The sequence below is a fragment of the Plecotus auritus genome (assembly GCF_963455305.1).
Source record: "Plecotus auritus genome assembly, chromosome: 5".
NCBI lineage: Eukaryota > Metazoa > Chordata > Mammalia > Chiroptera > Vespertilionidae > Plecotus > Plecotus auritus.
This window is the reverse complement of record NC_137776.1, coordinates 86,494,866-86,519,173: the sequence shown is the minus strand read 5'-3', so window position 1 is coordinate 86,519,173 and position 24,308 is coordinate 86,494,866. Positions and strand designations below refer to the sequence as shown.

Sequence of the window (24,308 nt, the reverse complement as noted above, 5' to 3'; positions counted from 1 at the left end):
AAATTAGAAAAGAATACCCCATGTTGATAAAAGAGAGTACACATCTCCTTATTCAAAGGCTAAATATTTAATGCGGATCATGCTGGTTCTCCCCTTTCTTTCTACCTTCCTTCTGCCTGACCCTCAGGGTCCAAAACTGAAGTAAGCAGCACCGCAGGCCAGGTAGAGTAGTAGCCCTGGCCCCAACCAGCTTTGAACGCTTGGAGGAATCACTCAGATCTCTGTACAGCACTTTGCTCACATGCTGCCTGCGCTGTTCAATCCCATGCTGTGTAGCTCTTCAAATTTCTATAAATAATTTTTAAGCCAGCATTTTTAACCTGTCTTTGTAAAACTAGGCAGGATTATAAATAGTTTAAGATCCTTCATAGCTCTAATTCTGTGATACTGAGCAATACTACTACATAGCAGAAAATAAAAGCTCCCTAATGGTCATTTCAATCTTTTTAAAATCTACCCAAGGTATTTCCAACATCTTCCTATTGTGGTCATTAGTGGGGTATGACCATGTCATCTTTGAAGAAGTTTACGACTCGCTCTGTAAATTTAAGCTACTAGAAATGCTAACGAAGAGGAGCAATAGCTAAGGTAAAATGATCTCTCATTTTGTTTACTGTAGGATAATGTTTTGGAAAGGACCCACCATTTCCTGGTATGGATAAGGTTGAAAGATACATGTATAAACTAGAGGCCCGGTGCACGAAATTCATGCATGGGGGGGGAGGTTCCTCAGCCCGCCTGCACCCTCTCGCAATCCAGGACCACTGGCTCCTAACTGCTCATCTGCCTGCCTGCCTGATCATCCCTAACCCCTCTGCCTGCTGGCCTGATAGCCCTTAACTGCCCTCCCTGCTGGCCTGATCGCCCCTAACTGCTCTCCCCTGCTGGTCTGATTGCCCCTAACTGCCCTCCCCTGCTGGCCTGATCGCCCCTAACTGCTTCTGCCTCAGCCCCTGCCATGGTGGCTTTGTCTGGAAGGAGGACCAGACAACTGGAAGATGTCTGGTCTATCTGGTCTACTTAGCATATTACCCTTTTATTAGTATAGATGGATTTTCCAAGTGGATTGTTTTCCTGTTTAGTTTCTAGTGTGAAGCTTGTTGATATTTGTCATTTGATCCCTTCCTAAAACTAAACAGGGATATTTTAAGTCTAATTGACTGATTGAACTAATTTGCTGGTAATTTTTAAAGAAAATATTAATAATGGTTTATTATAGTGTCAATGACTGAGCCACCAAGCCCATAGGGAGTGTGCATGTGTAGTGTATGTGTGAGAGTGTGTCTGTGTGCATGGACAAATACACAGGTGCATTTGCTTTAACATAATCAGTGCTGAATCTCTGCTTGCATTTTATCAGACGGGCGAAGCACCAGGCCATGACTGAGTCAGACAGGAATGATGATTTACCTCAGTAGCTGCAACCGTGATTGCTAGATGTAAAATAATTTAATCCTGAATATTATTTACTAGAGGCCCAGTGCATAAAAATTCATGCACTGGAGGGGGCATCCCTCAGCCTGGCCTGCCTCCTCTCACAGTCCGGGAGCCCTCAGGGGTGGGAGGTGATACAGCGATCAGGGAAGGTGACACCCCATCACACCTCTGCTGCTGCCACTGCTGGCAGTGCACGCCTTGGCCAGCCCTAATTACCTGAGCCTCAGGCGGCCCTGAGGCGGCCCTGAGCAATACTACTGAGCCCTGGGTGGCTGGGGGGCTGAGGGGACTGGGGGACTCCGGAGGCAGGCCTAGGGGCGGGCCCAGCCTTTCCGTGCGACTGCCACTGCGGTGGGGCTGAGAGGACTGGGCGCCACCATCTTGCGGCTGTGGGCGCTGCCATCTTTGAGGGCGGGGCAGTCAATTAGCATATCCCCTCCTCATTTGCTGTGGGCGCCGCCATCTTTGCAAAGGTATGAGGGTCAATTAGCTTATTCCCTCTTTATTAGATAAGATTGCTGCAATTGAAGCTTCAGAGCACGATAAGTAAGATTCTCAATGTTGGATTCAAATCCTCTTTCTACGAATTGATACTTATGTGATTTTCAGCAAGTTATATAAATTTCATAATATTTATTTCCCCAATTTGTTCAATAAGAAGAGTGATAATAACTACAGTATTTTTGGGAAAAACAGGTAAGATGAAATTAAAAGTTTTTGGCACATTTTGTGATTGTCAGTGACTGCAAGAGTTCTGCTCAGCACTGCTGCTCTGAGTTGCTCTGAGTTCACGTATTTCTCTAAATTCTTCCCGAATATGCCAGGGCAGGTTTCCTCTTGAACCCTGCCCACTATGCTAACTGTTGGGTCCGAGCCCCTCTGCTGAGGGGCTGGACCTTCTTGGATGCCAGGTTGTAGACAGAGGCCATGAGAAGATGTGGGTGTATAAGAATGAGTCTTTATTGCAGAAGCCAGTAGCCACATAGTCATCAGACAAGACAGTCCTTCACAGCAATCCCATATAGGCAGCCATACACAGGCTGGTAAATACATATCATTCCTACACACTAGCATTAATCTCTGTACCTACAGCTATTATCTGTACAGCCACATGCTGCCTCTAAATTCACTGCCTTACATAATAGCGGTATCTAAACTCTCTGGCTCAGCAGCTTCTCCCGACTCTCCTGCCCAGCTCACTCTAGCTGGTTAACATGGTAGTTGTATTTGAGCTCTCTATGAGCTCCAGCTCTCAGCTCCTCTGAGCTCTCCTCTCTCCTGCACACATAGGAACTACATTCTCTGTGCCAACTGCCTCTGCTTCTCATACTAGCTGGTCAATAACCTTGATATTACTCCAGAGACAAAAAAGGCTAGTTGCCAACAGTGACATAAATCATTTGGCTGAAGGGCACAACATACTGTGAGATCACTGTGGTATTGCAGCTGTGTATGGTATCTTAGCCTAGGCACGGAGTGGACTTGGACAGTCCGGTGTATTGACAACAAGGCCTCTGTGCTTTAATTGGCCTTGACCATAAGGTGCCTCTGGCGTGGTTTCCATAGTGACATATAGTCAATACTTAATAATTGTTACTTATTGTTATTACCATTATTATTCATATAATATCTTAACGCCTTAGAACAAAAGTTTAATGTCCTTCAGAATGTTTATGCTCTCTTTTATGTTTCACCCAACATAGGTCAGGTATTATGTAAGTTTGGGGGATATTTTTTTTTATATTTTATAGTAGTTCTAGATTTTCAGAAACGTTACAAAGACAGTACTAAGAGTTCTTGTATATACCTTGCCCAGTTCCCCTATTACTATGATTTTATATTTTTATGGTATATTTGACACAACTTAGAAGCATTTAAACATAATGTCTTTTTAAGATTTTTTGGTCTACCAGAATTTTTCAGACTTTATTTTTGGTGACTTTGACAGTTCTGAGGTATTTGATAGAATGTTCTTCTATTGGGTTTGTCCAATGTTTTTTCTCATTGTTAGACTGGGAATTTTTTTTTTTATGAAATTATATACATGGTGCATACTATCAAAGTGACTTGTCATTGTTGATGTTAAACTTGACCACCTGGCTGAATGGTATTTATCAAGTGTCTGTATTCTAAAGTTACTTTTTCTCCCCTTTCTATACACTGCTCTTAAAGCAAATCAGTAATTTCAATCAGCTCCAAAGGGGGTAAGAAGGAGAGTTAAGTTTTCCCTCTTTGAGAGGAAATACCTAGATAAATCAATCCGGGACCCATCGGGGGATGTCCAACTGCCTCTCGCAATCCGGGACCCCTGGCTCCTAACCGCTCACCTGCCTGCCTGCCTGATCACCCTTAACTACCTCTGCCTGCCTGATCACCCCTAACTGCTCCCCTGATGGCCTAATCTCCCTAAACAGCCTCTTCCTCACCCCCACACCCAGGACCCAGGATTCCCTCTTCTGGCCAGCAGCAGTCACATGGGACCCGGGTTTCCCTCCCTCTGGCTGGCTGCAGGCACCCGGGACCCGGGCTGGCTTTGACTGGGGTGACTGCAGGCGCCCGGGACCAGGGGCGGGTGGCTTCTCCCTCTCCTGGGCCACAGCCACAGGTGCTGGCGCCCAGGACCTGGCAGGCTGCTTGTTCCAGGCTGGCTTTGTCAGGAAGGACACCTGGAAGGTCGTCTGGAAGACTTCCGGTCTAATTAGCATATTACCCTTTTATTAGTATAGATTATTAGTATAGATAGTATACTAAGCTGAACACTAATTTAACTTTGGCCTGACATACTTGAAAGTTAAACTCAAGACCTGATATGATCTTTGCTATAATTCTTTTTTAGTTATATGCTATTTATAATGGAGTAAAAATCGTTAGGCAAGGCAGGTTGAACCAAGAAAAACAAGTTCAAAATTTAGGAATTATTAACTCAAGGCTTTGACTATCCTTGCACACTTGACAGGTAGCCCTAAATAAATTAGTTTCCTCCTTGAAATTGGTGTTGTTTTTCTGTTTGTTTGTTTGTTTGTTTTTTCTCATCTCTGAATGGGGCTATGGATAGTTAGCCCTCTGCTGTAAAGTTTTACACAGAATAATAAAAAGCATATATAAGTTCTTTATGTGACTATAAAATATTATTAATTACTAGTAATATCAGTCACATACATTTCCAATGTTTAATGTGACAAATGAGAGGTGATATGAACGTGTTTTGTTTTGTTTTTAACAATTTAAGTGGGTAGCCTCCTCAGAATTTTATCTCAGTGCTGTCCTGTTATTTTCTAGGCTAGTGTCCTTTTGAGATATGCTAAATAACACCATAGAAGTAGTCACTAGCCACTAAATTAAGTAAAATTAACTAAAATTAAAAATTCAGTTTTTTAATCATTCTAAACACATGCTTATGAACCACATGTGGCCAGTGGCTAGCGTGTTCAACAGCAAAGGTTGAACATTTCTACCATCCAGAACATTTTATTGCACAGTGCTGCCATTGAGGCTCACATCTTCCTCTATTATTAGTCCTGAGTTCTTTTTAACCACTTCCCATCATGCATCAGATTTTGTGCCACTCTGCTTTCTTCTTTAGTAGGTTTATAAGATCCCCTTTAAGCAAGTCCTTGAATGTACTACCCCTTTGTTCAAGTTCAGACTCCATCAATGACTAGCAGCAAATATAATACTTACTGTCAGCAGTCCCATGAATTATTAATATATTTTCTTCTTTTAGGCCATGGATATTATGTAGCACACTTGAGGCCTGCAAAGGGAAACAAAAACATCTGTATATATAGTTCTATCTGTATTTACATTTTTACTGAGTTTTTAGAACAGAAGTACTTTTCTTTCTTAATTATTTTTAAATTAGTTACCTGGTATGTGCTTTCTTCTTTAGATGGCATACCGAGATATCTTTCAGAGAAAGCTGAAGCTGTGACCCAAGAGAACAAAAATTTAAGAATAAACTAAAAACAATTGGAATAGAATATTTCATTATTCAATTTCTATATTTCACATTTAATTGTCATCCTCCAGTAAAATTGATTAAATCAGAGAGAAGATAAAACAGCTGTAAACATCTCTGATAACACATGTTAAATGAACTCAATTGAGCTCCTTTGCATTAGGATTTTGTTTTCTACAAATGAACACATTGTATTAGGTCATTTTATAGGAAGTACTCACCATACAACTTCAAGTCAGTGATGGGTGCAATTACTGATCCACATTTAAAAAGCTTTTCATCTGATTTTAAGATCATTGATGCAACATAGCCACCATACCCCTGGCAACAAAAAATTATATATATATATATATATAATTCTTGTAGATACTTTCAGCTTCAATCACTATGTTTAGTGATCTACATATCACAATGTCTCATTATGTCCCAAATGTGAGCAAAGAATCCTATATAATAAAAGCCTAATATGCTAAGTGTCCAGTCGCCCGGTCGGCCTTTCAACCAATCAAAGCATAATATCCGCTCAACCAATCAAAGTGTAATATGCTAATGATATGCTAAGGCCACTCAACCACTCCCTATGATGTGTACTGACCACTAGGGGCAGATGCTCCGACTGGTAGGTTAGCTTGCTGCTAGAGTCCAGCCGATTGGGACTGAGTGAGATGAGCCAGACAGCTGGAGCCCTCCTGCAGTCCCTCCCTGGCTGACCAACCTCCCACGTCCCTCCTTGGACCCAATCGTGCACCAGTGGGGTCCCTTGGCCTGGTCTCTGCCCTCTCACAATCCAGGACCCCTCGGACGATATGGGAGAGCCGATTTCGGCCTGATCCCACAGGTCAAGCTGAGGGACCCCACTGGTGCATGAATTCGTGCACCAGGCCACTAGTATACTAATAATGCAATTGCTACTAATCTATTTATTAATCATAGGAAAGGAGCAAAGTGAAGACCAAATATTGTAGGCATTTGTGCAGCTTCACCAGGATGCTACAAATTTATACTCCCTAGGATTTCAATGGAGGGGAGATAGACACATGCCCAGTAAAGCTGGGGTGACAGAGGGAAGGTACTTGTCTCTCAGTCACACTTGGGAAAAGGTCATTGGCCAGAATAGGCATGGCCATTTTAAGAATGCAAAATTTCAGATATGTAATCTCCTAGGAATGCCCTCTCAAGGGCTCTTGGTTTCTCTTGTGCTCTTGTGTTCTTGGCATGTTGCACTCTCCTACATTTTCCCACATGGCCCATGGTCATGTGGCCTCCATACATGATGAACTATTGGACTGCAACTAGCCTGATGTGGAACTGGACCCAGCTGCACCATAGAATGGAAACTCTGGACACCAGCTTTGCTTTCAGCTCTGTACTTCTTCCAGAACTAAACTAAAGGAAATGGGACTTTGGAAATGCAGGGATATAATTCCACACAAATAAAAGTCACTCACTCTCTTGAGTGAGTCTCAGAAAATTATTTTTCTTAAAATATGATAAGAACACCAGCCCCAGACCCAGGGGAAAATGGATATCCAAATCCCCCTAGTAACACAAAAACCACTTGGTACACATAAAATTTTGAAAAGAGTTGTTTAAATTTTTACAGAACATTATTTTAATAATTTTAGGTAAAATATAAAATTAATCATATACTACTGAGTGTCAAAGGTTTGCTCTTTAGTTTCATACCAAATATTTGCAAACTGCCCCAAATAATTTGAAGCTATGCAAATACAGCACTTATTAAATCATATATCATTTTAGGCAAGCCAGATATATAAAGGGCTAAGCGACCAGCTGGTAGGTATGACATGCACTGACCACCAGGGGGCAGACACTCAGCGTAGGAGCTGCCGAGCAACAGCAACTTTGCAGTATCCTCTCTCACTCTGGGACACCTTGGGGGATGTCAGACTGCCGGTTTTCGCCCGATTCCTGCAGGCTTGGCTGAGTGACCCCATCTGCCGGAGGGACCCCACTCACTCAGCAGGTGCCCTTCAAGCCCCAGCTGGGGAGGGACTGCGGGAGGTTGGCTCCAGGGCATGTCCATCCTATCTCACCCAGTTGTGCCCTGCCAGCCACCTTCTAATTAATTTCCTTTAATGTGCACGAATCCATGCACCAGGCCTCTAGTATATATATGAAACCTAAAATGATACATGATTTAGTAAGTGCTATATATATATTTAGTAGATTATTTAATAATAATGATGGCTATGTAGAATTAAGAAAGCATAATTAAATATTTAAAATCTATTATCATACATATAGATTCTGACCCAGCCAGTGTGGCTCAGTAGTTGAGCATCCACCCATGCACCAAGAAGTCACCAGTTCAATTCCTCATCAGGGCACATACCAGAGTTGGGTGTTCCATCCCCAGCAGGGGGTGTCCAGGAGGCAACTGGTCAATGTTGATGTTTATCTCTCATTTATGTTTCAATCCCTCTCTCCCTTCCTCTCTCTCTAAAAATCAATTTAAAAACATTTTTAAAAATAAAAATAAATAATATAGATTCTGCTTTCAATTTCATGCAACTAAATATTTGAAAGAAATGAGATATGGTAAATAATGTTGCTACTTAGATGAGCTGGATTATTGTTTAAATTTCATTTTAAAATATCCTCTTGACATTTTTTGGACTGATTTATTTATAAATTCTTTAAAAATAAATCAAGATGCTCAACTTTCTTTTGTAGTCCATGAGTTCACCAGAAAAGGTCCAAAGGAGATTTTTCACAATTACAGTAATACTAGGCTAAGGGAATTATCTATTAATTTTAGAAATTAATTTTAATCTGTGCTCTGGGCAATGTTCCACATCTTGCTGGGCATTAGAGTATCCTAGGAGGTATTAAAAAAAATATTAACACCCAGGTCTTAGCACTAGGAATTCTGGTGCAATTGGTTCATGATGAGGTCTACTTTTGAAAGATTTCTAGATGATTCCATTGTAGTTCAGTGTTAAAGTAATCTGGTATTCTCACTAAACACTTGACATAATAAGTACAGAATTTAATTTATGCTTATTTGAAACAAACATCATTTAAATATTGATACATAAAAAGTATAAAATGCAGTCAGACATTAATGAAATGGCAAAGAGAATGTATGTAAATAGTAGCAGAATATTCCACTCCAAAATGTTCCACAATTGCATATTGATTATTTTGAGCTAGAGGTACTTAAAAAACAACAAATACAGGGAGAGAATTTCTCTGAACTCCCATAAAGACAGGTCTTCCAACAAGAACTTGATTGTTATAGATTCCTTCCCCAGGAATTCCATCAATCAGGGAAGACTAACTATTGTCATAAAAGAGGAGAATAGAAGTTGACAGAAAAAAATTTGCCACAAACTGCATCTCCCATCTATTCTGCTAATGTCCTATTCATCTATCTTAAGTCATTTATCTCTCCTAAAAGACCTATATCTCTTCTCTTGTTTCCCTATAAAGATAGTAATTTAGGTCTGGTTGCTGTGGCTCAGTGGTTGAGCATGGACCCATGAATCAACTAGGAGGTCACAGTTGGATTCCCAGTCAGGGCACATGCCCTAGTTGTGGGCTCTATCCCCAGGAGGGGGTGTGCAGGAGGCAGCAGATCAATGATTCTCTTCATCATTGATGTTTCTATTCCTCTCTCTCCCTTTCTTTCTCTCAAATAAATAAAAAACATATTTTTTAAAAAACTGGTAATTTAAGCCTGAATTCTAGGCCACTTCAGAGACTTACTCATTTTTCCTTGGGTAACTCCCATGTAGACATGAGGTATAAATATCAATAAACATATTTTTATTTTTCTCTTGTTAATCTGTCTTTTATTACAGTGTATTTTAGCCAAGAACTCAAAAGGGTAAAGGGGAAATTATTTTCATCCCCACATATATCATTTTTTTTTACTTGTATATTCACCTAGCACCCAGAAGCTTGAGCAAAGCTTCCCCCAAAACAAGGAGCTAAGTGAAATAAAATTACCCTTTATAGAGTGAAGCCACCAAGAGTCTTTTTGCTCAGTCTCTTTGAGAAATAGAAAAATAGCTGTTGGTTAGCAAAATTTAAAAGTAGCAGGCTTAATTGTGCTAACACATCTAAAGAAAGAAGTGGAGCCCAGCATCAACCCATGAACCAAGAGATTACTGGTTCAATTCCGGGTCAGTGCATATGCTCGGGTTGTGGGCTCAATCCCCTCTCATTGATGTTTCTACCTCTCTACCCCTCTCCCTTCTTCTCTATGTAAAAATCAATGAAAACATAGAAAGAAAGAAAGAAAGAAAGAAAGAAAGAAAGAAAGAAAGAAAGAAAGAAAGAAAGAAAGAAAGGGAGAGAGAGAGAGAGAAGAAAGAAAAAGAAAGAAAGAAAGAAAGAAAGAAAGAAAGAAAGAAAGAAAGAAAGAAAGAAAGAAAGAAAGAAAGAAAGAAAGAAAGAAAGAAAGGAAGGAAGGAAGGAAGGAAGGAAGGAAGGAAGGAGGGAGGGAGGGAGGGAGGGAGGGAGGGAGGGGAGGGAGGGAGGGAGGGAGGGAGGGAGGGAGGAAGGAAGGAAGGAAGGAAGGAAGGAAGGAAGGAAGGAAGAAAGGAAGGAAGGAAGGAAGGGAGGAAGGTAGGAAGGGAGGAAGGTAGGAAGGTAGGAAGAGGAGGGGTGGGGAAATAATTTCTTTCTATCATTTTTAATTCTTGGCTGAAATGCCTTGTAATAGATATTAATAAGAGAAAAACAAGCACAAGTGTTGTGGTTGTTGTTTTGTTTTCAACATGTATACCTCATGAATGTATGGGAACTAACCAGAGACGCTGAGAAATTCTGTAAGAAAGCCCAGGCTACCACCTTAAATACCATCTTCAATTAAAGAAGATGTTGGGAGAGGTTGGTTCTAAGAAGTGACCCAGAAAAGAACCCTAAACAAGGATAGGGCTTGTTGTGTAGATTTAAGCCAGTGCCTTCTCCATTGCTAAGAATTTCTTAAGGTTTAGAGTCATCTTTCTCTTGTTGGTACAGACAGGGAGACACAAATGGTGATTTTCTTTATAAATGTAAATGTCTCTTATAAAAGAATAACTTCTACTCTGTTTTCAGAGTAGAAGCATCTGCTGTTTCTTAAAAACAATTAGCTCAAAATTATCCTTTGACTAAAGAGGCATAGTCTGGTGTGGCATCTTCTGCTCCTTCTCAGAGGTCTGAGATGGTACGATGAGTCAAGCAGAGCAAGTAAAGAGCTGCTTAGCCCTTAAGAGTGCTGGACCCAGGGAAAGCATTGCTAGGATATTGTCAGAGAGATGAGCCAGAGTGTCACACCCAAGAGGTTTCAAGTGCTTCCCACAGAGCAATACTATCCCCACCTTGAGAAAGGCATTGTAGATGATCACATCTTAGGTGTTAACTTTTCCGGTTCTAATTCCACAAATGCCCTAACAAACTTCCACTGATTATGATTTAGTTGTTTATATATATACTTTACTATTTTGAGAATATAGCTGAGTATTCCAGTTCACAGAACTGTATATCACATATAAATAATATAAAATAATAAATTGGTGTTATGTTTTTATGTTGTTGTTGTTGGTGGTGGTGGTGGTGGTGTTGGTGGTGGTGGTGGTGGTGTGTGTGTGTGTGTGTGTGTGTGTGTGTGTGTGTGTTTACCTCAGTTTAATATTTAGAGGTTAATTTTCTCCAGGAACTAAGAAGAATGGTGCCTTCTAAAGAAGGAGCAGATTCTAGAAAAATGCTTCTCAGCTTACATGTTCATTCAAAGTGCTTGCAAATCTTAATAAAATGCATATTTGAATTCAGTAGATCTGTTGTGGATTCTAAGACTTGGCAAGAAGCCCCAGGGCATAGCTATGCTGCTGGTCCACATTTTGAATAGCAAGTCCTTATGGCATAATATTATAATAAAGAACAAACCAGAACATCTTCCTAGCTTCAGCCAACATGCCCCAGACCAGCGGACCTTCAAAAAATATATCAATGTTCTTGAAACAATTCAATCTGTGGTGATGGGCTGTGGAGCTCTCCATGTGATTCTGAAGTGAAACTAGGGTTGTAAATCATTGCTGCTACACAAAGTTATATTTCACTATTTTTAATATGAAAATAGTGAAGCTAAACACTCTCTAAGACTTAATGATAGTGAAAGCTATTGAACACGATTCTCTCTGTACCATTTAAGAACCTAATCAAAATCGCTGCTTTAATTTAACCTACGTTAGGGAGATAATTTCTATTTCAAAACAGCTCACATCTATCAAAAACGTATCAAAACTAGTGGCCATCACATGGACTCTGTAGTCAATTAGAGGAAATTTTTCATTTGACTTAGGTAAAAAAGAGTCAATAGTCAGTATAGACTGCTTTGTTTCAATTGTGCTTCTTATTGGTTGCTCAGTGATGAGATTTTTCCATTCATTACAATTATTATGTCAGTTCCATTTGCAACACATTTTTGCATTTCTTATTAAATTTTAACAAATTTATTTTATTTTCATAAAATCTTGCTTACCTATTGAGTATTTGTGGAATATTGAAATAAAATTGGAACCCTAGCTGGTTTGGTTCAGTGGATAGAGCATCAGCCTATGAACTGAAGGGTCCTGGGTTCGATTCCAGTCAAGGGCACAGGCCAGGGTTGCAGGCTCAATCCCCAGTAGGGGGCATGCAGGAGGTAGCCAATCAATGATTCTCTCTCATCATTGATGTTTCTATCTCTCCCTCTCCCTTTCTTTCTGAAATCAATAAAAATATATATTTAAAAAAGAAATAAAATTGTATATTAATGCCCAGAATTATTTTTTTTTAATATACTGGCTGAAGTTTATCTCATCCCTTGCCCTCTAATATACATGCAATAGTTTTAGAATGCATGAATTTATTAATGATTGTTTTTCTTCTGTTTATAGTTTAACATTACAATAAGTAAAAAATAGGTAAGGCTAGTCTAAAAATCTACATTTGATAGAAAAAACACTCTTAAAAATACTATCATTCTATGTCTTAATTAGCTTACATGCTTTCCAAATTTTAAAGATTGAGCTAGAACAAATTATACACACACAAAAAAAATATTGACCAGTTCCTTGCAGTTCACTGTTTTGGCATTCTGAAGATCAAAAGTGAAATGTACCTCAGAACTTCTAAGTAAATTTCGTTTCTGCTGGCAAAGTAAATTATAATGGATGGTGTTAGCCAGCTAGCTAGATGATGTAGATGTAGATGTAGATGTAGATGTAGATGTAGATGTCAATGCAGATTCAGATATAGATATAGATATAGATATAGATATAGATAAAGATATAGATATAGATGAAGATATATAGACCATAAACATTTATACCAAAAAGAAAAAAGTAGGAATTGGACATTCAATCAAATATTGCTAAATGTAAAGGAAATAAGTTGATCAAAGATAGTGAAGTTCTGGCCTAGTGCTGCCATATACCCTTTCTTTCCCAGTAATTATGTTTGCCTGTAACCAATGATAGTAAATTTATTTCAGGTTCCCCAAACATGTTCTCCTTCCTGAATCTGGTATCTACATCAGACTATTCTCCTTGCCCTCTATTTGCTGAATAATGTTTACCATCAGTCCATGTCCCACATTCTTCATGAGGCTGTTTAAAACTTCTGAATCTGTTCTAAATTTCCATACTAATGAATGCTCCTAGAACTCATTTGGTCTTTGATGCCTGTTTTTGTGTGTAGCAAGTAGAGTGCTGAAATACAGAAGCCCTGAGTCCTTTGTAAGCTATTGCATATATCATGAGCATTAAAGAGTATAATGATCTCCACTAGATGCACTTTCATGGGGATGGGGTAAAAATAGCATAACATTTACTATCTTAAGCACTTTTAAATGCACAGTTCAGTAGCATCAAGTGTATTCACATTGTTGTGAAACTGATGTCCAGAATGTGTTCATCTTGTAAATCTGAAATTCTATGCCCATTAAACAACTGCTCTCCTTTTCCCCCACCCCTTAGGCCCTGGCAACCATAATTGTACTCTTTTTCTCCATGAATGTGACCACTCTAGATGCCTCACATAAAGGGAATCACATAGTATTTATCTCGCTGTGCCTGGCTCATTTCACCAAGTACAATGTTGTCAAGGTTCATCCATGTTGGAGCAGGGGACATGATTTCACTATATGCACATTTTAATGTAGCTAGAGTTCCCATTTCTTTGAAATGACCACTTTCTTAGACATTTTTGTTTTTTCACTAATACCTTTACCACTAATGAGGGCATTTCATTTATTTGTTTGTTTGCATTTATATTATAGGGATATTGGTCACAAAATATTTTTATTGGTCCCTTGAGTATTACTGACAACCAGAGTGAAATACAACAAAGACATTGTGCTCTGCAGATATCTGAAGTGGGGAGGACATGCATGCCCCCAGAAAATTACCAGATATTTTATGGCATGTGTCTCTGGGTTCACTTAGGAATAGCTGAAAATATTTCACATTTAAATCCGTGAGCACCAAGAATTTGCTTTTCTGGAATAGTGCAAGGTCTTCTTCCTTTCATCTCTATCCATAGCATCTAGCCCAGTGACACATAAAACCAATGCGCTCAATAAATATCTACATGAGGTAGATTTTATTACTCTAAAAATGATGTTGAATCCGAAATAAAAATTATTGCTATAAGAAGTAAGTATTGTGCAGAAAATACAGGAGACATAATTATGCATTTGGTCATCTTTCAGATTCTAAGCCAAGTCCGTCTTCCCAAAGCTTGCTGTTCCTGCGGTGCCTTAAGCGATTTCTATGACTGCCTCCCTTTGATTATTTATGTCCCAGCGTAAATATCACTTAATCAGAAGGCTCTTAGCTGACCACTCAATCTAATAACATTGGTCTTTCCTGAGTTAACTTTTCTCCATTGATTTTACATAAGATTTATTGTCATATGAAAATATTTTTTCATTTATTTGTTTACTATCTTTTTCTCCTCTAGAAGGTAAGCTTCATAAAAACAGAGCTTTTTTTATATCCTGTTGTTATTCTAACACCATGTACTAGGTACTAATAAATAGTTGGTTAATTAATACATTATTGAATGCATATAATTAGTAATTACAACATTATATTCTAAAGAATGATATACATAATTTAGAGTAAATTGAGCAAAGTAATTATACAAACACACACAATTTTTCTACTGTTTACCTTTCCAAAAATGCTTAATCTATTGGAGTCAATGTATGGTAGTTTCAATAAATATCTGCAGTGAAAAAGAAAAAAAATAGTTATATCTTCTTGAGTTAAATGCACATGGAAATTCATTCCTGGCACACACACAACACAAGTCAAACTAGAAATACTTTTGTGGCTGTAGCTCTATTGATGTATAAAAGCCATGTATTTCAAAATCTTGCCAAAGTGATGGTCCAATAGTTTGGGTAGCACCTGGTAGCTTGTTAACAAATGCAGACTCTTGGGTCCCATTTAAGATCCCATTAAGACACACTGAATTGACATCTACATTTTAACAATATCCTCGCCTATTTCTATGTACAGTTTTAAAGAACCTACTGGATTTCTCAGGTCATTCTTTCATGTCAGTGTGGTAATTGTAACTGTGAAAGCTCAAGAATTGTTAATTAACTAAAGAAATAATAGACATCGTGAATTATGATTAAAAATGTAGCAGCATAATTAAGATCCTTCATTTTCATAAATTTAAAGTGAATTCTAATTCCATAGAGGAAATATGATAATTCTTTTATTATGGTGCTAAGAAAGAAAGGTACTTGAAAAAAATGCAATAGTCTATGTGATTGACTTAGAAAATTATTCAATCACTAAAATACAAATATCTGAGTCAGCATCCATTGCATTATATATCATTTACCTAGCACTGACCTTTATAAGGAAGACAATAGGAATATGTGCAGCCACTTACTTCACAGCTGCTACTTGGTCCTTTACTTCCACGGAACCTAACCTTCGATGAATTTCCTGCAAAATTTTCAGGCCCTGGAATCCACTTCCTCTGCCATCAAATCGTGCAATGATGATGCTATCTGTGTCGACAAGTACTGAATCCCAGTCAATGTGGAACTTATCTGTAACCAGCTGGCCTCCTGGTTCTTCATGCCTGCAATACCAAGATTGAACCAAAACAAAAGCAGTTGCCAATCTGGTAGGAATTTTAGCTTTCACCCTTATTAGTTAACAAAATTTATGGAAAAGAGATATGATGGCTATTAATCCATTAATTCTTGATGATAAACTTGAAGCTTTAAATTCCATTTTCATTTGTAAAATTTTAAATAAAAATTTCTATGAAAATACAAAACAAGATCTAAAACCACACATGAAAGATTAATTTTACTCAGTTTTCAAAAGGAAAAAATGATGAAATATATGTATATTTTCCACTGGCATTTATGAAAAGGAAAATGCGGGAGCTTGCAATTTTCAGTATCTGGTTAAAACTCTAGTCTGACTTCCCCATTCTGACTGAACGTGGGCGGAGCTGCAGAGCCTAACCCCAGGGGCCCGCCAAGACTGAAGAGCAGAGCTGCGGGGACCCTTAGGGTCCGGCCACTGGAGGAGATATATAGGCCAGAGCCTCCCCACGAGTTCAGTTCAGGCTTTGGATCCCTAATTTCCCTGGACTAGCAGATCTGCGAAATAAAGGTTAAACTTCCCTCCCTCAGAGTGCTGGCTGATCGTTCTGCCATGCATTCTGCCACAACATTTATACAGAGTGATCATCAAGTTTACATTCAAGCTCATCTTTATTAGATTTCTTCCAGACAGTGTTTCTGAAATGCCTCGCAAGTGGTCTAGGAGGGCTAATGGTTCTGACAGAGAGCAGAATCAGTTATGGAATCAATAATAATTTAACAAGAAATGTACAACCCACACAATGTCAGACTCAAAAAGAAACACTACATTTATATTTCCTTTTTCCTTTTTTTTTTTTTTTTTTTTTTTTGGTTGTTGTGGTGGTGGTGAATTCTCACTGAGGAGAATTTAAGCAAACAGTGAGGTAAAACTCTTTGTCATTGACAGCAACAAAAGAAAGCACAGACACATACCTTTGAAAAATGTGAAAGTTAAAAGTAAAGAAATACTGTTGAATTATAAAGCATGAATCTTCTCTCCAAAGGAAAAAGGTGGTAAAATTTTAAATTGTCATATTCCAATGATATTTATTATTTTATTTTCCAAAATATAAAAAAAAGTAAAAACGAAAACAACACACAAATTTTCATAAAATGCCACAGATTATCTAGGTCCAAAACTAAGTTTAGAATGAGCACACAGGGAGTGGTCCATGTGATAATTTTGAAGAACATCAAACATCTAACTCTGAAAAGATTTCCATTTTTAGTTGGACTATACACCAGAAATTTTCACCCTACTCACTTTCACTCTCCTATAAAGACATTAAAGCCCCTTGCCTTCACGTTTATGCAAATGTTTACCTAGAAGCTCCAACACACACACTAATCCTCATGAACAAGTTCTCAGGTTACCAAACTTGCTAAAGAAACTAACTTCTGGGCAGCAGATGGAATTGAGCAGATACAGGGGTTGTTTGGGACCCTTGAGTCAAGTAAGAGAGGAAGTAGGGAATAAGGCAAAACATCAAACAAACGATATTTATAAAATGCTGTTTGGGACTGAATTGTGTCTCCTAAAATGCATGTGTTAATTCTCTAATGTCCTGTATCTTAGAATGTGACTGTATTTGGAAACTGGGACTTTATAGTGGTGGATAAGTTGAAATGAGGCCATTAGTGTGGGCCCTAATTCAATCTGATTTGTGTCCTTATCAGAAGAGGACATTAGGACACACTGAGAGACCCCAAGGGCATGTGTGTTCAAAGGAAAGACCCTGTAAGGAGACAGCAAGAGGGTAATAATCTGCAAACTAAGGAGAGGGGCCTCAGAAGAAAACAAACTTGCTGTTACCTTGATCTTGGTCTTTTAACCTCCAGAACCACGAGAAAATAAATTTGTTGTTTAAAATACACAGTCTGTGATATTTCCTTGTTAGCCCTAGTACATTAATATAAATGCTTTCTGTGGCCCAAGCACTTAGGATCATTACCTTATTTATTATACACTACCAACATTTATTTACCCTTTGTGAGGAGGAAGTTACCTGTACCATAGCTTATTACATGCATTATGATGCCTCCATCATAAGTAAAGACTGTGTCATTGAAGTTATTCAACCAGGACCTCTTCATTCACTCCTAAATCCCACTGATAATCCTGTGATCCAAATCAAGATCTGCTTTGTCCTCCCATAGTATTTGTAGTCTTAGCTTCTTTTCTTAATTTAATTCTTAATTTTAAAATGTATTTTAGTTTTGGATACCTCAGCTCCTGATCAGATTATTGGGAATTCTTCCCGCACATGCCCACATCCCTAAATGAGAAATCTTATAGCCTGGTTCAGAATGAAGTCGTGAATTGATGTTTTTTGCCAGTAACCCAGGGGATATTGATATGACTTGCTCACCATTGGAGACAGTATGAATCCCTCTGCCTAACAGTTTCTGATACATGGAGAACAAGCAAACGTGTTCTTGTTGAACTAGATCCTTCCAGGGAAAGTAGGCTCAGGTGAAGTTTAAAATGGAAAGACCTGAAAAAGCCTTGAGTTCAAATTAAGCCACTGTATTTTGAAACTTGGGGATGTATTGCAAATATTAGGAAGCAAAACATGATTTACAAAGGACAAAATACAATGATTAACCTGACCCTTTAAGCTGAGTAGAAATATGACAGTTTTGAGTCCTAACTTCACTCTGAACATAGGCAAGATGCTAAAATTCTAAGATTTAGTTTCCTTAACTTTAACAATGATAAAAATTCTGTTTTCTCTCACTCAAGGAATTTTGCAAATATTAAATGTCCTAATGCAGTGGTTGGCAAACTCATTAGTCAACAGAGCCAAATATCAACAGTACGATTGAAATTTCTTTTGGGAGCCAAATTTTTTAAACTTAAACTTCTTCTAACGCCACTTCTTCAAAACAGACTCGCCCAGGCCGTGGTATTTTGTGGAAGAGCCACACTCAAGGGGCCAAAGAGCCGCATGTGGCTCACGAGCCACGGTTTGCCGACCACTGTCCTAATGTATTTGTAAATACTTTATGAAATACAGTAAGCAATATAAACCATTGTTAGATTCATCAAACAACAGAAACTGTTATTACACTTTTGTTGGAAGCTGATTTTGCTTACGTTAAGCATATTTCTTTACAGATCAAATAAATAACTATACAAAAAATTTTGGCCAGTTGTGTGAAAATTAAACTGGGCAATATTGATAGATAAAAATATTGTGCCATGTCGTGTGACCTATGTCAGAGGGATTTCCATTTTCTATATTGACCAATGATATCTTAACACAAAAATCATTAAAAATTAATCAATAGATTTTTGGAGCAATTACCACAGTGTTCTTAAATATTAAGGCAGAATTTTCCAACTTTAAACACTGGCAGCTGGTCTAAGGTAATGTAAATGTTTTGTTAATCTGAAAGATATAAGTTTTCAAGTTATGTATGACCCATTGCATTGTACACAGCTATTTTAGGAATTCACAACTATGTTAAGTTTAGACAAAATGTAAGTAGTAAAAAACATTTTATGGCAGGCAAATAAATCATTTTAAAATATAGTTTAAAATAGGGCACATTCTCAAACTTTTATGATCAATGAATAGTTGCCTATTTTTTAAAACAAAAGCTTTCAATTCTTTAATCATGTTTCCAATGCACTGGGAAAACAGTACTATTTCACTCTTTTGCTCCCTTTCAATGACTTTAACACATTTATCTGTTGGGTTTGCTTCCCTTTCTTTTTGGTCCATAATACAGGCATATCCATTTCAACGTGAGTTAGGAGAGAACATGGATTAAGATGCTAATATTTCCATTATAAGGAATAACCCAGACACTTGATGGACAGGGTAAAGATTCTTCATAAAGTGTGAAAGAAAAAATATTAGGTCCCCCCGCACCCCGCTTACAAGTAAAGACAAAAATATACTACTTATTAAGTGAGGTAGGGATATCAAGATAGTTGGTGGTAGGCATGACTACAGGGCATGTACTATAGACCAGATCATCCACCATGTAATAAGTGGGTACATTGGCCATGTAGACTTGTGAGCTTCAATTCACCCAGTTCCTTTTTATTTTTTCTGAATGTCTTTCTAATCTTTTTTTTATATATATTATTTTACCTTACTCTGGAGACCCATAGAATGGAGGGTGTTTGAAGATTGAGAATAGGAACATGTAATTTTGTTGAAAGTTATAGTGAAAAGAACAATTCCACCTATTTTAAGCATTGGAAAGGTCACAGCAGTATAAAACTTGCCTATTGCCTTATATAGGCAGTGAAATTGAATTAAGACTGTAAACTTTCCTTCAAAGTTAAGATTCTCAAGGGTCCAATCCTTGTCTCTTTTGGTACCTTCAAAACTGAATGTGTCTGTATGAATAAAGAGTTCAGGATGTAAAATTTAATAAAACATAGAAAGATAGATGACTAAAATGCACAATAGAAGATCTTCAAAATGACAGAGCAAGCCCCCTTTTGATGACATGAAAAATACCACATAGACTGAAACTGAATTAGGGAGGAAAGATTTGTTCAGACTATATGTTTGGTCAGGTTCACAAAATGCTACTTAATTTTAAGAAAAGACGGTTGAATTTAGGTTCAGAAGACATAGGTTTTATTTCTGACTTTGTTATCAATGTGTTGAGTTACCTTGAGCAATTATGTGCTCTTTTTATCTTAATTTATTGTCTTCATTATAATAATGAAATATTATAAATAATATTTCTAAATAGTTAACATTTTTGAAAGCCCTTTTCCTAACCAGTAAAATTTGGTGAAAATAAAGGGAACAAAAATACTTTCCAAGGAGAGCACATTTCATGACTAATCTATTATATGGCACTTTGCTCTTTTGTCTTTTTGTCCTACATGGCGGACTTTTAGAACTGCTATACTGTATCATGGGTGAACTTTGAGGATATTGTGCTAAGTGAAATAAGCCAGGAAAAGAAGGACAAATACCTTATTATTCCACATATATTAAGTACTTAAAGTGATCAAATCACAGAGACAAAGAGCAGAATGGTGGATGCCAGGAGCTTGGGAACAGGAGTGGGGAGTTATTGCATAATAGGGACATGTTTTCTGATTGGCAAGATGAAATTCTAGAGATGGATGGTGGTAATGGTTGCACAACAATGTGAATATATTAATGCCACTGAACTACATACTTAAAAGGGATTTTGATGGTAAATTTTATGTCTACTTTACCACAACAACAAAAAAAGCTTTAAAAATAAGTACAAAAAATAAAACTACAATACTGAGAGTTGCATATTTGTGTCCATTGGAGTGTGAAAGGAGGGGACATAGAATTGCTTATAGTCATCTCAGTTATTTGCTCTTTCTAGGCTTAGAATAGACCCACTTCAGCTTCATAAGTGCTAGATTAGAGTTGGAGTCATTAAGGACTGTGTTGCAGTTTTATTTCAGATATAATAAATGCAAAGAGTGTGAAAGGGAGGCTGAAGAACATAATGGAAGGCAAGATAAGGGAAAGGAAACCAACCCTGCATAGAGCCACATCACACTAAATTCATAAGGAAAATCAGTTGTCAACCCTTCTGATTTTGTTCCTTAGGACAGATTTCATTTCACAATAGAACATGAGTTTGACATCAGACAGTAGTAGCCTTAAAAATATCTGTCTTGCTTTAATCTAAAATTTACTTTATAGAAATTTATAGGCAGAGAATATTTAGTTGTAACATGTGTACATCTAAAGCCTAATGAAGTTTTTCCTCTTCCAAACAATGCCTACACATTAGCTAAGGACTCCTTGGGCCAATTCCTTCTCTCTATTTCTCATTTTATTGTCCTAAGATTTTTTCTCATGGATGAATTGTCCTACACACAGAATGGCAGAATGAGTTTTCTCATATATTTACTATATCATCCGAGAAATAATATTATTTTTCCTTCCATAGAACTATTTCTTGCTCATATCCCCATCTTCTTCCATTAGTAATCCTATATAATAAAAGGCTAATATGCAAATTGACCAAACAGTGGAACGGCCAGTCGCTATGATGTGCACTGACCACCAGGAGGAAGACGCTCAATGCAGGAGCTGATCCCTGGTGGTCAGTGCACTCCCACAGGGAGAGTACTGCTCAGCCAGAAGCCCTGAGTTGGGCTCACGGCTGGCGAGCACAGCTGAGGTGGCGGGAGCCTCTGACTGACAGCCATCAGTCAGACATCCCCTGAGGGCTCCCAAACTGCAAGAGGGCGCAGGCCAGGCTGAGGGACCCCCCCCTCCCCCGAGTGCATGAATTTTGTGCACCAGGCCCCTACTATTATTAATATAATCTGCAAATTCCTGATCCATTGTTCGTTTAAAGTATAATTTTTGGCTGACTTATTTTTCTTCTGAGTTATAATTAGGGAAGTGTGTGTTATGGTCAAGTTATTTATGCCTTTATCTAGACCATATCCTAGACTTCCTAAGCCTGAATTTCTAGTGGTGATTTTAATGAGGCCTACCTGGTAATAAATAAAAAAGTGTGCTTATTGACTAAATTCTCAAATTGCATTACTCTTCATCACCTTTGTTCTATGTACATGCATTCAGAGATCTTATCCATGTTAAACTTATTAGAAAAATTGCCTGTGTTAATGACCTGAACTTTATAGGTATGTAGGAGTATCATTGTGGACAGGGCACAGGTTTATACGTAAATAAAAGCAAACTGAGTTAAGCCCAGGACCAGTGGCTTTAAACAAGTCACTTCTCTTTCCCTAAGTTTGCTTATCTTTACTGCTTAGGATAATAATAATAGTGTCCACCTAGCAGAGTTATAGTAACTATTAAGTGAAATTATATATATCTCAGAAGAGAACCAATTGAAAGGGACCACAGGAATATCATCCAGACAGAAATTGTGCAATAAAATGGGAGGAAGCACCAATCTTCTAATCAGCTCTGTTGTCAAAAGTCCTACTATATTAATTCCTATCCATTGCCCAACATATATATATCACTTAGCAAAGCATTTGGTTCTTGGTAGTTATTAAATACTAGAGGCCCGATGCACAAAGATTCATGCAAGAATGGGCCTTCCTTCCCCTGGCTGCCAGCACCACCCTTGCTCCAGCTCAGAGCCACCTTTCCGCCTTCTCATGCTGCCCAGAGGCCCAGAGCAGCTGGGGCGGTGCAGAACGCCTGCGTCGCCATGGCGACAACACAAGCGTCCCACCCTGCCCCCAGCCGCTCAGCACCTGCGTATGCAAATTAACCCTCCATCTTTGTTGGGTTAATTTGCATAGTCACTCCTGATTGGCTGGTAGGTGTCGCGAAGGTACAGTCAATTTGCTTATTTCTCTTTTATTAGTGTAGATTATTAACCCAGTTCTGGTTAATGCTATTGAACTTCACCTTTGCATCTTCCATTCTTCTCATAGAAGCTGAGCTCCCAAATTTGGCCATCCCTAGGCAACTATGCATTCATAATTCTTGAGCCTTTATGTAACAATAGACAAGTTTTTCTAACTTGGCTTAGTCTAAATATAGAAAACTTAAATTGCATTAAATGTTTCTACTTTTCAAAATGGGTGAGCCTTCAAGTTAATTTAGAATAAAAAGATGTATGTATGTATTCCTGTTTTTTTGTTTGTGTATTTGATTTCTTTACACACACAGTCATATGTGTTTGTGTATTTGAGCATAATTTGTGTGACTCTGTATCTTTAAGATTTTTATTCCCTGTTCCCACAGATATATATACTTATCCCAGTTTCATAAAAACAAAAAAATTCCATCCTAAAATACTTCTCCAGATGATAGAATTTGTGACAGAATTCGGGCCTTCTTTTTGAGGCATTATTGTTTTTACAAGTTTTCTTTATATTCAAAAACTGCTTAGACAATAAATGTAATCAGTTTTTTTCTTGACCAGAATTTGGATTTCTTAATTTGGGAAGGTATTTTGCATTAATACAATTGAATATTTTTTTCATCCTTCCCCTACTCTTCTTATTTCTCCCCTTTTCTCCTTCTACTTGTGATAGAATAGCCTTCTTCATATCAGCATCTATTTCTGTCACTAAGGCATTCTTCTTTTTCTTTGCTCTTTTGGTTTCTCTTGACTAGAAGTCAGATATTGTCTCCTGAGCATGATACAAAAACTGTATAACCACTACCATTAGATGAGTGAAGAAAAGCAGAAGATAGTTATTTAAATCAAGTTATTTAGATTGTCATAGGAAGCCAAAAAATGAAAAGCTTAGCAGAACACAGACTGAAATACTGAACAGCATGGGTATTAATGAGCCAGCTATAAAACTCAAAAATGGACTGTTAGTATTAGCCACACAAAATTAACCTCAGATACACATTTTTACACATGAAAATAGCAGAAGAGAACCAATAGAAAAAGACCATAGGAAATTGTGCAATAGAATGGGAGGAAGCACCAATCTTTAAATCATCTCTGCTGTCAAAGTCCTACTACATTAATTCCTATACATTGGCTAATTTCAATTTAGAATCATTTCTAACAGAGTGAATGAGGAAGTTGAAATAGAAGAGGGTTTGATGATCTTTGCTTTCAGTTGCTGAGAATGGCTATGAAAGCAGAGAGTATTGGGTAATGGAAAGGGCAGAACTTTTTAATCCAAAAAATATAATAATAGAGATATGCACAGGATTATGTGTAAACATACCTTTAAGTATGAATAGAACTTTTCCACTTGGGAAAGGAAATCAAAGACACTGGAAGACTGTGTAACAAACACAGAGGTGTGCTTGAGAATCCTGTATTTCCAAAATAAAGCAGTTTTAAAGAAATATATGGAACATTGACCCTCTCTTTAGG

At 37.9% G+C, this 24,308-nt stretch overlaps 1 protein-coding gene across 5 annotated transcripts in view; it reads right to left on the bottom strand.

Annotated features, from left to right (window-relative positions):
- The window catches only part of DPP10 (dipeptidyl peptidase like 10), a 728,831-nt gene that overhangs the window by 6,152 nt on the left and 698,371 nt on the right, over nucleotides 1-24,308 (bottom strand). For all 5 annotated transcript variants that reach the window (XM_080667876.1, XM_080667877.1, XM_080667878.1 and 2 more), the window contains 5 exons: nucleotides 15,299-15,493; nucleotides 14,563-14,617; nucleotides 5,617-5,716; nucleotides 5,304-5,362; nucleotides 5,119-5,191 (listed from right to left, as the gene is read on the bottom strand). In XM_080667876.1, the coding sequence (XP_080524002.1) occupies nucleotides 5,119-5,191; nucleotides 5,304-5,362; nucleotides 5,617-5,716; nucleotides 14,563-14,617; nucleotides 15,299-15,493 (482 nt within the window). The remainder of the gene's footprint in view (nucleotides 1-5,118; nucleotides 5,192-5,303; nucleotides 5,363-5,616; nucleotides 5,717-14,562; nucleotides 14,618-15,298; nucleotides 15,494-24,308) is intronic.